A 14,309-nucleotide genomic window follows, 5' to 3' on the forward strand; every position below is an offset into this window, starting at 1 on the left:
AATGCAACTTTCACAGCATCATCTTTTAGGATTTGAAATAGTTCAACTGGAAGTCCATCATTTCCACTAGCTTTGTTTGTAGTGATGCTTTCTAAGGCCCACTTGACTTCACATTTCAGGAGGTCTGGCTCTAGGTGAGTGATCACACCATCATGATTATCTGGGTCATGAAGATCTTTTCTGTATCTGGATCATCCAACCCCTATTTAATGCAATCTATCTGCCAGTCTAATAAAAGTCCATGGGCACAGTCACTCCATCAGCCAGAGCTGGACTAGAGAGCATGATGCTGGAAAGAGACCTTCAAGTTGATATCAACCCATCACTAAGCACAGCCAGATCTGAGTTCTCCACAACCCAGACCAACTTCTAGTTTCCCCTCTTTGGGGAATTGCACCACGTACCCTTAGGGACCACACTTCCCCAGTCTCACTTCACATGCTTCAGGGAACTCTGGTCTAGAAATAGCCACAGAGCTCAGAGATGCCCTCATTCGCCTCCCCCAACCACAGTAATTGCTCTCCAGACCAAGAGGGACCAGCGGTAATCTAACCAGAGGTGATGCTGGAGAATTATGGGGGAGGAATCCCCCTCTTTCTACAAGGGACTGGTGAGAATAAATTGTTGGCCAAAGTTTTCACCGGAGAGGAAAAGCTATCCTGAAAAGAACTACAGCAGAGAAAAGTAGAGCAAAACAAAGTAGGGAGACAGAGCTACAAAAATATCATTGGAGCCCCTGGATCCAACCCTACCTGAAGCCGAATTTTTCCTTTGAACTTATTAGTTTCAGTAGTCACCAAATTCCCTCTTTGCCAAAATCATCTGGAGTTGGGTTTCTACCAATGAGCAGAAATCAAAATTGTACAGCTTCCCTCACACATCCAGAAAGGTCATGTGACACCTTGCAGGTTCCTGTTTTCCCACCCAAAGTCTCCCCTCACTGAAGCCCAGTCCACAACATGGAATTGCAGTTAAAACCTCCTGCTCTCAAGTCCAATCAGCCCAGGCCCCATCTTGACTGGCTTTGGGTCCCTGGGCATATCACCACAGCTGATCTTCCTAGACCTCCTCATTGGAACCCACCACACAGGATTATTGTGAAGGAGGAGTTAATATGCATTAAATCCTCACAACAATGCCAGGCATGTAGAAATGCTCAGAATATTACAGTGTATGTTGTTGTCATTATCATTATTGCTGCTATACCAGTGCTATACTCTTATACCAGTCTAGTCATCCTGTCAAAGTCAACGTTTCAATGTGTTAAACCTGTACCGGCACTAATGCTCTTGGCTTTCTTTCACAGGGTTTCTGCCATCATCCCTGGAGAATGCTTCCTTCTTCTTTTTTCTACTGCCAATACCAACTCACCATCCTCCCTCTGATCTCTTTACCAAAACTTAACCATCCACGGCCATGGCATAATCCATCACCCACAGCCAGGGCATAATCCACTCTATCTAGATGCTTAGGTGAAAGCTCTATCTGCCACTCCAAGGAGGTCTGGGGACAGGAAAGGGACAGGGGTGTGGTATTAGGCCCTTCCCTGACCTGAAGGGAAGAGTTTCAGCTCATTGATATTCAGCCAAGCAAATTCAGGGCAAATCTCAGAAAGTGAAGTGGAACTCCTAATTAAAAGGTAGCCTTGAGCTGTCAATACAATTATGCATAAAGGAAATGTTTAAAAACACTGTAGTGACTTTCTGGAGACAGATTTTCATTGGAGATGTGTGTGTGTGTGTGTATATATATATATATATACATACATTTTTTTTTTAAAGTCAAGTTTGGGGGTAAATATAAAGAAAGTAGGCTCTTCAATACTTCCATTCCTTCCCTTCCTAAAGCTTAGAAAAGCATCTCTGATACGCAGAGCGTCGCACTACATTAGAAACTCCTGGCTAGAAGGATGGTGCGTGCATCTCTTCTATGGATTTCAGGAAAGTGGCAGGGAGGAGTGTTTGTTGTTTGCTCAGGAAGGGCATCTCCTTTGCTGAACCTCTGTACTCAGCCCATCAGCATCACCACTCATCTTCTACAATCAGCCCACCTGATGGCTCTGACCACCCTATCTCCCAGCCCTGTGAGCTTGCCTCATCTTAAGGAGTTACCAGGTACAGCAATGCATAGCAATCACGTGTTAACCTATCTCCTCCATGACACTCTGAAGGTTCAAATCTGTTTTCACCAGATTCCCAGCACCTAGTTTAGCACAGATGTTAAACAGTTGCAAAATGTTGGCTGAACAGATAAGTGAATGAATAGATGGAAGAATGCATGAAACATTTGACTCCATAAACTGCATGAAGTAATCCCTGCAGGACCCAACCTTTTTCCCATTATCAACACAGTGATCAGCCTACAAGGCTGGTATCTGACATTTGTGTAACCTCCACTATACTGCTGCATCCAGAGGCACCTTATTTTTATCTTTGTATTTACCTTTTTCTCCTCCCATCACTGACTCCCTCCAGTTTCCTGTGTATGTGCATGCTAAGCAGCTTTAGTCATGTCTGACTCTTTGCAACCCTATGGACTGTAGCCCACCAGGCTACTCTGTCCATGGGATTTTCCAGGCATGGAGGAGGTTGCCATGCCCTCCTCCAGGGGATCTTCCTAACCCAGGAAAACGAAGCCATGTCTCTTATGTCTCCTGCATTGGCAGATGGGTTCTTTACCACTAGCACCACCTGGGAAGACCCAAACCTATACAAATCTTTCCCTGTGATGGGGCACCAATATTCCACTGTTCAAAAGAATGAGAAGTTGGGATTAGAAGACTTGGAGCTTGTTCCGAGGACTCCAGGGCAGCCAGTGTTCCTTCTTCCCTCCACCCCTCTCCCTGTGGAAAAGCTTCCTTCTTACCTTCAAAGCTTCCGGCAAACAGGTAAAGCCAGGTGATGGCTGGTATGCAGAGCAGAGTCAACGAAGCAGCCAGGAATTTCCGTCTCCCTCTGCAGACCCCCAGCATCCTCTCAGAAGTGGCAGTCCCTAATCCCAGCGCCGTGTCTCTGCCCCGAGCGTGGCGTCCTCAGCCTCCCTCATAATACTTTCTGGAAGGAAGAGCAAAGAGGAAGGGCTGAGTTCTTAGCATTGTCAATGGATGCAAATTGCAAAAGAGAAACATCCTGCAGATCCTGAGAGTGGTTCAGCTCATCTACAACTTCATCGCAAGAGATGATGCTGTAGTCTTGCAGTCTACCCAAACTGCAAGAGTTCTTTTTTTTTCTTTCCCTTGTTGTTTTTAATTAATTTATTTTTTAATTGAAGGATAATTGCTTTACAGAATTTCTTTGTTTTCTGTCAAATCTCAAAAAGAGTTCTTTACAAAATAAACAAATGCAGGATGAAATGAACTGTAACAGACACCCCCCACTTTGTTTCTCTCTCTCTCTCATGCATATATACACAGACAAGTACACAGGTGAGTTTTGAAGCCTGGACTAACACTTATTAAAAAGAGTACCTAGTAAACATCTTGTAAGTACCAAGCACTAAACAAGGGCTGCATTTTCAAAATTGACCAAAACAAGGGCTGGCTCTAAAAGCACAGTCTAACAAGAAAGACCAACATCAGGAACCCCAAGAATGTGATGACTGGGATTTTTTTTAATTTAAATTTATTTATTTTAATTAGAGGTTAATTACTTTACAATATTGTATTGGTTTTGCCATACATCAACATGAATCCACCACAGGTGTACACGTTCCCCATCTCCCCCCTCCCACCTCCCTCCCCATACCATCCCTCTGGGTCATCCCAGTGCACCAGCCCCAAGCATCCTGTATCCTGCATCAAACCTGGACTGGCGATTTGTTTCTTATATGATATTATACATGTTTCAATGCCATTCTTTCACAAACCAGTGAAGCTGATCCATCTGTGTTTGGTCAAGAAGGCAGAACAGTCCCCATGTTCCAGCAGAGAGAGATGCAGAAGGCCCATCAGGCTGATGAACAACACACTCAAAGGAAAGGAGACTGGAGAGGCCCCAAGATCATGGTCGGGAGGCTGCACCTCAGTCACTGTGGAAAACCTAGAAACATTCCACAGAGGCTGTCTTTACAGTTTTACCCCTTTCACAGGGAAGATGTCCAGAAAAGCATGAAACAATTCAAACAGGAACAGATTGGAGAGGAGAAGACAGACAACCTACAACCAGCCTGCAGAGGGACAATTGTAGACCACGCAGAAGGCTGGTAGAGAGAGGACCAAAGAAGAGGCAGAAGGTCAATTCAGATGGACTAGAGGGCCCAGGATCTTTCACCCAAGTACTTGACCAGGAAGGGACATGACTTATTTAAAAAAAAATGTAAAAACCAGCAGGTCATACAGTCTCATCTCCTCCCAAGTCCTAACACGGACATCACATACTGGCTGAAAGTGAAAAGTCCACATGGACACAGGGCAGACAGGCACAAAAGCCTGCAGATTCCTAAGGAAGGTATGGCCATGGAAGAGCTGATTTGAATGTTCCCTTAGATGTATCCCTTAAACCCTACGGGACAAAGGTCCGGTTGAAGTGTCTCCTTCCCCACCACCCTTGGTGCTTTCAGAAGGCAGGTGCCCCCTCCGACTCACCTCATATTCACTAAGACTTAGCCTACTGCCTGTCACCTGCAGGGCTTGCTGATTGTCTGTTGAACAAATAAACAAAATTGGATCCTAACCAAAGGCGACCCTCTCAAGCTTCAGGAGTCTTTGTTAGCCAAGTTGTTGGCAATGAACACCTAATGGAGTCAATCTCAGCTGTTAAGGCCAAGCTTTCTTCTGCAACCACTCTGATGGGATTTCCTGAATGGCTCTTTCTAAAAACAGATCAAAGACCACAGGGCTAGAGGGTGTGGATGAGGAAGTAAAACCTGAAAAAGCAAAATCTCTTTAAACAAGGAGAATGTTGACTTGAGAAGTCCCTCTTAGGGAAGTTTTACATTCTGAAGCACAGGAAACAAACCCTACATACAGACTGCTAGTCACTAAGAAGGGGGATGGCAGATATGCTGAGGATCTCTCAGGGAGAGGGAGTGTTGGCAGAGGCTATGCAGTTAGAAACATCTGGATGCAAATCTGGGTGCCACACCTGAAGAGCTGTGACCTTAGCAAGTCCCACTTCTCTGTGCATCGTGTGCTAAGTCACTTTAGTCATGTTCGACTCTTTCTGACCCTATGAACTATAGCCATCAGGCTCCTCTGGCCATGAGATTGATTCTCCAGGCAAGAATACTGGGGTGGGTTGCCATGCCCTCCTCCAGGGGATCTACCTGACCCAGGGATCAAATCTGTGTCTCTAACGTCTCCTGAATTAGCAGGCAGATTCTTCACCATTAGAGCCACGGGGGAAGCCCCCTCTTCTCTGGGGACACTTCATTTTTTTCCTCTTTAAGATAAGCAACGTCTTCTGTCAAGGAGGGTGGTTATGAGTCTTAAATGAGAATGCTCTAGAATAAGTGACTAGCAAAGTGATCAAGCACCTGGCAGAGGTGACCCTAACCCCCTTCCAAAATGCCAAAAAACAGCCTTACTTCTATTATTATCCCTTCACCGGCCACTCTCCCCCACCCCCAAAGAGCTTAGTTTAAAAAAATAGATCTCAATCAGTAGGTCTTGCCTGACATTCCACAGGGGTGTTTTAAACCTGAAAGACCTGCCTACTCAATTCTCCTTCAGGTGGGTGTCTTGTTTAGTTGCTCAGTCATGTCCGACTCTTTTGCGACCCCCTGGACTGCAGCCTGCCAGGCTCCTCTGTCCATGGGATTTCTCTGGCAAGAATACTGGAGTGGGTTGCCATTTTCTTCTCCAGGGGATCTTCCTGACCCAGGGATCGAACCCACGTCTCCTGCATCAGCAGGTGGATTCTTTACCACTGAGCCACCAGGGAAGTCCCCTTCAGGTGATACCATTATATTCAAATCACTTTTTTCTTTTTTTACAGTTCACTTAAGGTAAAGAAAACCAACAGTAAATAGCACTTATTATCTGTCAAACACTTTCCTATGTTTTTTACCTGTTTAACTCTTAAAATAACCTGAGGTAGGTATTAATACTATTTTTCCTCCCCATTTTATGGATGAGAATACTAAAATCCAGAAAGATGAATTAACTCGCCAAAGGTTACACACATCTGGGGCAGAGACACCTCAAGCTTTGCTCTCCTTAAATAATTCATTCTATCAACTCTGCTGGGGGGCATTTTCTTTCTGATCAAACCTAAATCCTTCATCTTGAATCTTATGATTATTTTCTTTCCCAGGGTCAAACATATCACCATTGTTTGCTCCCATTGCACACACACACACACAAAAAAAGGTTAAATAGACAAAAATATAATTGGAAAGCTATAGAAAAGTTGATACTTAGGGAAAAGATGGAACATATATGGAGCGGAACTCAAGTGGCATTAATATTTAAATAACATTTTTTAAGACTCTTTATAACACTTATTTTCGTCCTCTCCTCTCTCCATCTGCAGAAGTTAATTTCAACTGGCACAATTTGTACAAAGTTTTAGAACCAAGTCTAGGGTGGTTTGCATTTTATGATAACACTGGCATCTGAAATTAAACCCAGCAGGTAAAAAATATTCCTTCATGAATTTGACTTTTAAATGACACCTCTGTGCACTAAAAACACATTTTAAAGAAAAATCTCAATTTATATCAGAGGTTCCTCCAGGAAGTTAATACTGGAATCAACACAAGAAGAAGAAAGGAAGGGGAAAAACAGAGGTGGGCTGCAAATTACATCCCAAGCATATGCAAATATTCATGTATTAACTAGAAAACCAGTCTCTAAACTGTTCTTGCCTGGGGGAAGGGAGAAGGCCTCATTTATTAACCCAGGTGTCTAAGAGTCATCTTTAAATACCCCTCTCTCAAATCCAAATCCAATCTCTTGGCCAACACTCCTCCTAAGTATCTACTCCATTTGTCTTCTCCCATCTATCTTAACCAATTAAATTCAAATCTACAAAATACACTGTATGTGCCAGAAAAATGATCATGATCTGTTTAGCCACAAAAGTAGGATTCAAAGTTGAACATTAAATGTGATTGCAAGTATCCTTCATCCAATGTGATAAACTGTTTATAAATGTATAAATACTATCATAGCTATAGATATGAAAAAGGTATGTTTTGGAAGTTATCGCTGGGTATAGCATATGGGTAATTTCAACAAATACGAACACATATTTTTCCTAAATAGTATATAAGGAGCATGCATTGCTTTTATCATTTAAAAATATTTAAAAACTTAAATCACCATGACTTCTTGTTGTATTGCTTGTGATTCAAAATACCTCTGTGCTGACAGTGTAGTATGTATGTGTTACTCCTTCTTTGCATGCTAGGGGCAGTCAGTTAACATCTGTAGGATGCCAGTTGGGAATATACCCTCCATGGTTGGCTGGTTACCACTCAAAAGACCAGCCAGAGGTTTACATTCCAAACACTGCTGTGTTCAGCCATCTCTCATCAGCACAGGGGCTGTCCTTTCATTAGCATCAGATATTAGAAATGATTCTTCATGGGTGTTCAAGATGTGCAGATTTTCCAGAAACACTGCACATGAAGAGGGAATAAAAATCTAAGTAACCTTCAAAAAAAAAAAAAAAAAAAAATCTAAGGAATTCAATGGTCAAAATCCAAAGGAATCACTTAGGATCCAAAAACTGATCCTACAGACATGTAGCAGATAAGGGCCACTAATTTGCCTCACTAAAAGATTGACCAAATCCTGAGAGTCAAGCATTGTCACCCCTATAGCAAGTAGGCAAAGAATTGTCTTTCACTGAGCTTATAATATAGGTCCTATAGCAGAGAGGAAGCCAGGTGGCTCAGTGGTGTAGAATCTGTCTGCCAATGCAGGAGGTGCAGGTTCCATCTCTGGGTCGGGAAGACTCCCTGGAATAGGAAATGGCAACCCACTCCAGTATTCTCGCCTGGGAAATCCCACAGACAGAGGGCTACAATCCAGGGATTTGCAAAGAGTTGGATATGACTGAGCACACATACACCCACCCCACCCCAACCCCTCCCCCCCCCCCCCCCCACAGCAGATAGATAGCCGACTGATGTTAGCTTGGCTATTACCATTATTCATACTATTGCTGGTATGACACCCTTATCTCATGTCTATACCCAAGCCATCCTCTCATACACAGCCCCAGAACCTGCAATGTCCTTCCTCCTCTGCTGAACCTCAGGAGGAATTTCAAGTCATTGCTGTTCTTTGGAACCTCTCCAGCAAGTCCAGGCTTGATGGCATTCCTTCCTTTTTTTCCTAAATCCCAATAGGTGTCAAAAGCACATTTCCTGATCACATAATTGTTTTCTAGTCACTTCCTGTGCATTAATCTCTCTGCATCAGATCAAAACCCCTAAGGGCAAAGAATCCCAGTCTTCTACCAGTAACTAAGACAGAAGTTTATACTTAGCCATCTCAACTCAAAGTGTGGTTCCTGAACCAGCAGTAACAGTAGAAATGCAGAATCTCAGCCCCTATCCCAGCCCTACTAAGTCAGAATCTGCATTTTAACAAGATCCAAGGTGATTCAAGCACACCTTACTGTTTAAGATGCCTGTACCCAAGCACTTAGTAAATAACTAGTTAATACCCAAAGCTGGCCTCCCACTGAAACCAAGCAGGACTCTGTGGGGCTCCTGGGCACAGAAGCCTTTCCGTTTCTCCCATTTCTAGCTTGTAGGGAACAGATTCCAGTCTCCCTGAGCTTCCCTGAGTTTCAAAGAGCAAATCTGAACAACTGCTAATCACGGAAGGGAGACAAGAAAGAAGCAGTCAAGAAATAAGACTGCAGCCTTGGGGCAGGGTCCTTGTTCCACCTCAAGGGATACACATAACTATATCTGAGTTCTTTACAGAACCAAAACTCCCAACAAAAGTTCATTATACACATGTGCTCAATAGTGCCAACTCTTTGTGACCCCATGGACTGCAGCCCACCAGGCTCCTCTGTCCATAGAATTTTCCAGGCAAGAATACTGAAGTGGATGGGCCTTTCCTTCTCCACGGGATCTTCCCAACCCAGAGAATAAACCCAGGTCTCTTGCATGGGCAGGCAGATTCTTTACCACTGAGCCAATGGTAGGTATTAGCATTCTTCATCCATGAACCAGAGACACTCATCAGGAGACCACGTGAGGCCAGATTAAAGGAGTGCAGGCCTTATACACACTCTGCTCCTATTAGCAACTCTGCCTTTGAACCACTGCTGTAGAACTCCTCACCAAATCCCTCTGGGTTGGGACACAATGTTTTGATATGCATGAGCCCACTGTGTGTCATCCTTTGGCTGGCAAAGCAATAAAGCTATTCTTTTCCATGGCACACCAAACTCTGTCTCTGAGATTTGATTCAGCACCAGTGCACAGAGGCCGGGTTTTCAGCATCACCACCTCGCCTAACCTAGAGAAGGAAAAATGGCAACCCACTCCAGTATTCTCGCCTAGGAAAATGTCATGGACAGAGGACCCTAGCAGGTTATAGTCCATGGAGTTGCAAAGAGTCTAATGCAACTGAGCATGTACATATCTCTCTCTTACCCCTCACCTTACCCTACAGGGACCAGCCAGTGCAGAAGACAGCACCATTTACTTCCTGGACTTCTTTGACTGCATATTTACTACAACAGTTCTCTGGCAGTTGGAAGCAGGTTTCTAGAAGGAAAAGTGTCTAATTAAAAAGAAGCATCTTAAGGACTAACGGTAGCTCTGATGACCCATCCTCTGTGTGTGTGTGCGAAGTCACTTTAATTGTGTCCAACTCCTTGCAATCTTATGGACTGTAGCCCACCAGGCTCCACTTTCCCTGGTATTTTCCAGGCAAGAAAATTGGAGTGGGTTGCCATTTCTTTCTCCAGGGCATCTACCTGACCCAAGGATTGAACCTGCATCTCTTGAGTTGCCAGCATTGGCAGGTAGATTCTTTACCACTAATGCCATCAGGACCCATCCTGACCTTCCATCAAAACTCTTCTTACACATTTGAATAATGACTGAACAGCACCGACATCACCCACAGAGGCATCACTTCAGCCATCTCACAGAAGGGGAAGACTAAGAGAGGCTAAGGGTGCTGAATTAGTTACTGGAAACCCTGGAACTCAAATTCTAGTATTTTCTGGAAAAACAGAAAATCAGTTCTTTGCTACAGGACACACCAGTGATGACCAATCTGTCCCTCCCCAGTCAGAGCGGATACCTCAAAGGGGCAAGCACCTTGTCCATTTGGTCACTCCTGTTTTCTTTGTTGTCAGCACTGTATCTGGCATATAAAAAGGTGATCAATAATTATGTATTGAGTGGGTCAAGGTATGAATATTTCAGGCACAGCCAGCAGCCTCCCTGGATGTTCATTATCATACAAACGACTCTTGTCACACAACCTCCAACCCACTCCTTCCTCCCCAATCCAACATGGAATCCTGCGGAACTCCTATTATGTGAGCAACAAATTCTGCTTTATCCTCAACTTCCCCTTGCTTCATTCTACCTCCAGCTCTTGAGTGAAGGCAACAGCTGTCCCCTAGACCACTGCTTTCCCAGGAGAAAAGCCTTTCCCCTACTCTTTCAAGGCAAATACACATCAACTAGGGAGAAAAAACAAAAGCACAACATAAAAGTTAAGAATTATGTTTTATTTGGTGGACTTTCTGAATATTTCAGGCCCTGGAGGCAGTCTCTCAGATGGCTCTGAGGGACTGCTCTTGAAGAGGTAAGGGAGGAGCCAGGATGTATAGAAGTTTTGCAACAACAACAACAACAACAAAAAAAAACAGGTAATTGAAACATCAAAAGATTGCTGTTAATTAAAGAAAACCAGACATCTCAAATTAATGAATATAGTGCTTTTCCATGTATGGGAAGATACAAGGGTCTGGGCTCCCTGAAATCATTCCTTTGATAAGCATCTTAGCTATCTGAGGCCAGGATCCTGTTCCTGCCCATTCGAGTCCCCTCAGGGTGCACAGCTGGGGGCGGCTGCAGTAGCTGAGGGTTTGATGGCCCCAACATTCTAAGTTTACTGATATGGCAGGTGGCATTCCGAGTCCACATACCTAAGGGCTAGGAATTTGGTCTTGTGAAATGAAATATTTCCTGCCATATAGGTGGGCAAAAAAAAAAAAAAAGTCACAGCTATCAGCAATTTCTGGTCTCCTAATGTGAATGAGGGCTCCCAAAAGAGAACACAATGCCTGAAATCCAGCAGATGCCCCCACCCCTTTCCCCATGGAGGTTGCTGAGGATGTGGGGGTGGGTGGGGGTGAGAAGCAAGCAGCAGCCATCCACCACACCTGTCACCCCTTACAGTGACGGGAAACAGGATTTGGCCCCAGACAGCTGAGGTGCATATGAAAGGAATGAATTCGGTGAGCCCAGAGGCTTGCATTTTCCATACATAGAACACTAAATTCCGTGGCTTGAATCTGGTTTTCCTCACTACTTAACAAAAATCTTTGATGTTCAGACTGCCTGCCCCCTTTATGGAAACTAGTATGTAGCTTGACTCCCTCTCCTGACTCCTCGGAGCAGTTTTCTCAGAGCTACTGAGATACTGTCTCCCGGTCCTGAAGTCCTTAACATTCCCACCAAATAAAATAACTCTAATTTCAGGTTGTGACTAATTTTTAGTGCACAGTCTCCACCCTCCTGGTTTCCAGCTGTCACTACAGAATCGTATTGCCCCTCCCTCGAAGGAAGATCACTGTTCCTTGGTGACCCCCATGGTTCTCTCTGTCCTTGTCAGTCATTTGGCAAGTCCTAGTCACACTTCTCTCCGGTACTCTTGCCTAGAAAATACCATGGATGGAGGAGCCTGATAGGCTGCAGTCCATGGGGTCGCTAGAGTCGGACACGATTGAGCGACTTCACTTTCACTTTTCACTTTCATGCATTGGAGAAGGAAATGGCAACCCACTCCAGTGTTCTTGCCTGGAGAATCCCAGGGACCGCAGAGCCTGGTGGGCTGCCGTCTGTGGGGTCGCACAGAGTCGGACACGACTGACGCAACTTAGCAGCAGCAGCAGCAGCAGCACTCACACTTCTCCTTGGAAGAAAAGCTATGACCAACCTAGACAGCACATTAAAAAGAAGAGACATTACTTTGCCAACAAAGGTCTGTCTAGTCAAAGCTACGGTTTTTCCAGTAGTTATGTATGGATGTGAGAGCTGGACCATAAAGAAAGCTGAGCGCCAAAGAATTGATGCTTTTGAACTGTGGTATTGGAGAAGACTCTTGAGAGTCCCTTGGACTGCAAGGAGATCAAATCAGTCAATCCTAAAGGAAATCAGTTCTGAATATTAATTGGAAGGACTGATGCTGAAGCTGAAGCTCCAATACTTTGGCCACCTGATGCGAAGAACTGACTCATTGGAAAAGACTGTGATGCTGGGAAAAATTGAAGGCAGGAGGAGAAGGGGACAACAGAGGATGAGATAGTTGGATGGCATCACCGACTCGATGGACATGCATTTAAGCAAGCTCCAGGAGTTGGTGATGGACAGGGAAGCCTGGCATGCTGAAGTCCATGGGGTAGTGAAGAGCTGGACAAGACTGAGTGACTGAACTGACTGATAGCCAATTAACAATACTGTGATAGTTTCAGGTAAACAGCAAAGGGACTCATCCATACATACTATGTATACATTCTCCCCCAAACTTCCCTCCCATCCAGGCTATATCCAGAGTTCCACGTGCTATACAATAGGTTCCTATTGGTTATCCATTTAAAAAATAGTAGTATGTACATGTCCATCCCAGATTCCTTAACTATCCTGTCCTTTGAGATAATTAATTTATACATTCCTTTTCTCCCCAGATGTCTTCTTTTCTGAATGGTAAATTCCAGGAGGTATTCCTTGAATGAATGGTCAAAGGTGCCAGGAGAGCCTAGGCGAGCACGCACCTTGCTGTCACTCTAGTATTGTCCCCAAATCCCTTTTAAACAAAAGCCTGCCAGTCAGTGGTCTGACCATATGCCATCTGTAATATGAGAAACAAAATTCTCACAGTATCTCAATTAGGGCCTTGCGGTAATGGTGTGCCCTTCAGAAATCCTTTGTGATGTCTGTGGCTGCTTGCAAACTTCACCTTGGCAACTTCCTCTCCTTTCTCTGCCCCTGGAGGAAGAGCACACAAGAGGCACTGGGCCTAGAGCATCCCCCTCCTGAAAGTTATCAGCAGTCACTTTCCTCCTCCATCTCCTTTCTGTGTATCAGGCCCCAAAGCCTCAGTCTCCTGTAGATGACCCTTTGGCCTATCAAACTGGCACTCTTGATCTCTTTTTTCATTTAGAAAATGACATTTGGCCTTGGAGGCACTGTGTAAAGATTGGTCATGTGAACTGCAAGAGTAATAGCCACATGCAATATGCTTTGAAACAAACGCTGACAACGTGGAGTTCACTGTGATTTAAGGTCTCAAAGGGTCCATCCCCACCAGCTTACTTTGTCTTTATCCCACTGCAGAGTCAATTCTCCTGCTGTGGGAAAATAGGTTCTTCTGCCCTTGGAACAACTGCTATGGCCCACATCAAGGGCGGAGCCCTTCCTAGGGTCATGACCTCAGTAGTTAACCACCCATCTTTCTAAAACTCTGCAGTTAGGACATGCTACCTACAGCCTGAGAGTTTTGACCATTTTGCTTCTAATTATGTTAAAATACAACCCCAAGGCACAGCATGATTTCATACAGACCTCATGGCATTTACAGAGGAATGGGAGTCAGGACCTGGGCTCTTCCCATTGGCTTCAGGATCTCAGAAAGTCATTCAATACCTTGAGACCATCCATCTCTTTGTCTGAAAACCCATGGCAAATATCAAGTATTAAGGGTTGATGCAAGGATCAAAGGACAGCAAATGAATTCCAAATACATTTACACAACAACATAAGATGCTATGTATTAATAGTAGTAATAACATTAAAATGAATTAGTTGACTTTTAGCTGCTTGATCAAATTCTAAAGATAGTATAGAGAGTACCGCCTCCTTGCTGTGACATCCACAAAGTGTGCAGAAGGGCGTCTGAGTTCATCTGGGCTGCCACAGCAAAAATATCATACATTGGTGACATACACATCAAGCACTTATTTCTCACAGTTCTGGAGACTAAGAAGCCCAAGATCAAGGTACGAGTAGGTTCAGTGTCCGGTGAGGATGGTGTCTGGTGCATCCTGGTTTGTAGGTGGCCACCTTCTCCTTGTGCCCTCAAATGGAAAAGGTGAGGGAGTTCCCTGGGATCTCTTTTATAAGAACACTGACCCCATTCATGGGAGTTCTACACTCATGAC

The 14,309-nt window shown here is 44.4% G+C and overlaps 1 protein-coding gene across 4 annotated transcripts in view; it reads right to left on the reverse strand.

The window, feature by feature from the left end:
• Positions 1-14,309, reverse strand: part of LARGE1 (LARGE xylosyl- and glucuronyltransferase 1) — a 609,947-nt gene that overhangs the window by 451,479 nt on the left and 144,159 nt on the right. For 2 of the 4 annotated variants that reach the window (XM_005206780.5, XM_059886204.1), the window contains exon 2: positions 2,866-3,053. In XM_005206780.5, the coding sequence (XP_005206837.1) occupies positions 2,866-2,971 (106 nt within the window). In that variant the 5' untranslated portion in view covers positions 2,972-3,053. Of the gene's footprint in view, positions 1-2,865; positions 3,054-14,309 lie in introns of those variants that run through there. The other 2 variants (NM_001205588.1, XM_024991490.2) reach the window with 2 other exon arrangements.

Source organism: Bos taurus, chromosome 5 (assembly GCF_002263795.3).
Source record: "Bos taurus isolate L1 Dominette 01449 registration number 42190680 breed Hereford chromosome 5, ARS-UCD2.0, whole genome shotgun sequence".
NCBI lineage: Eukaryota > Metazoa > Chordata > Mammalia > Artiodactyla > Bovidae > Bos > Bos taurus.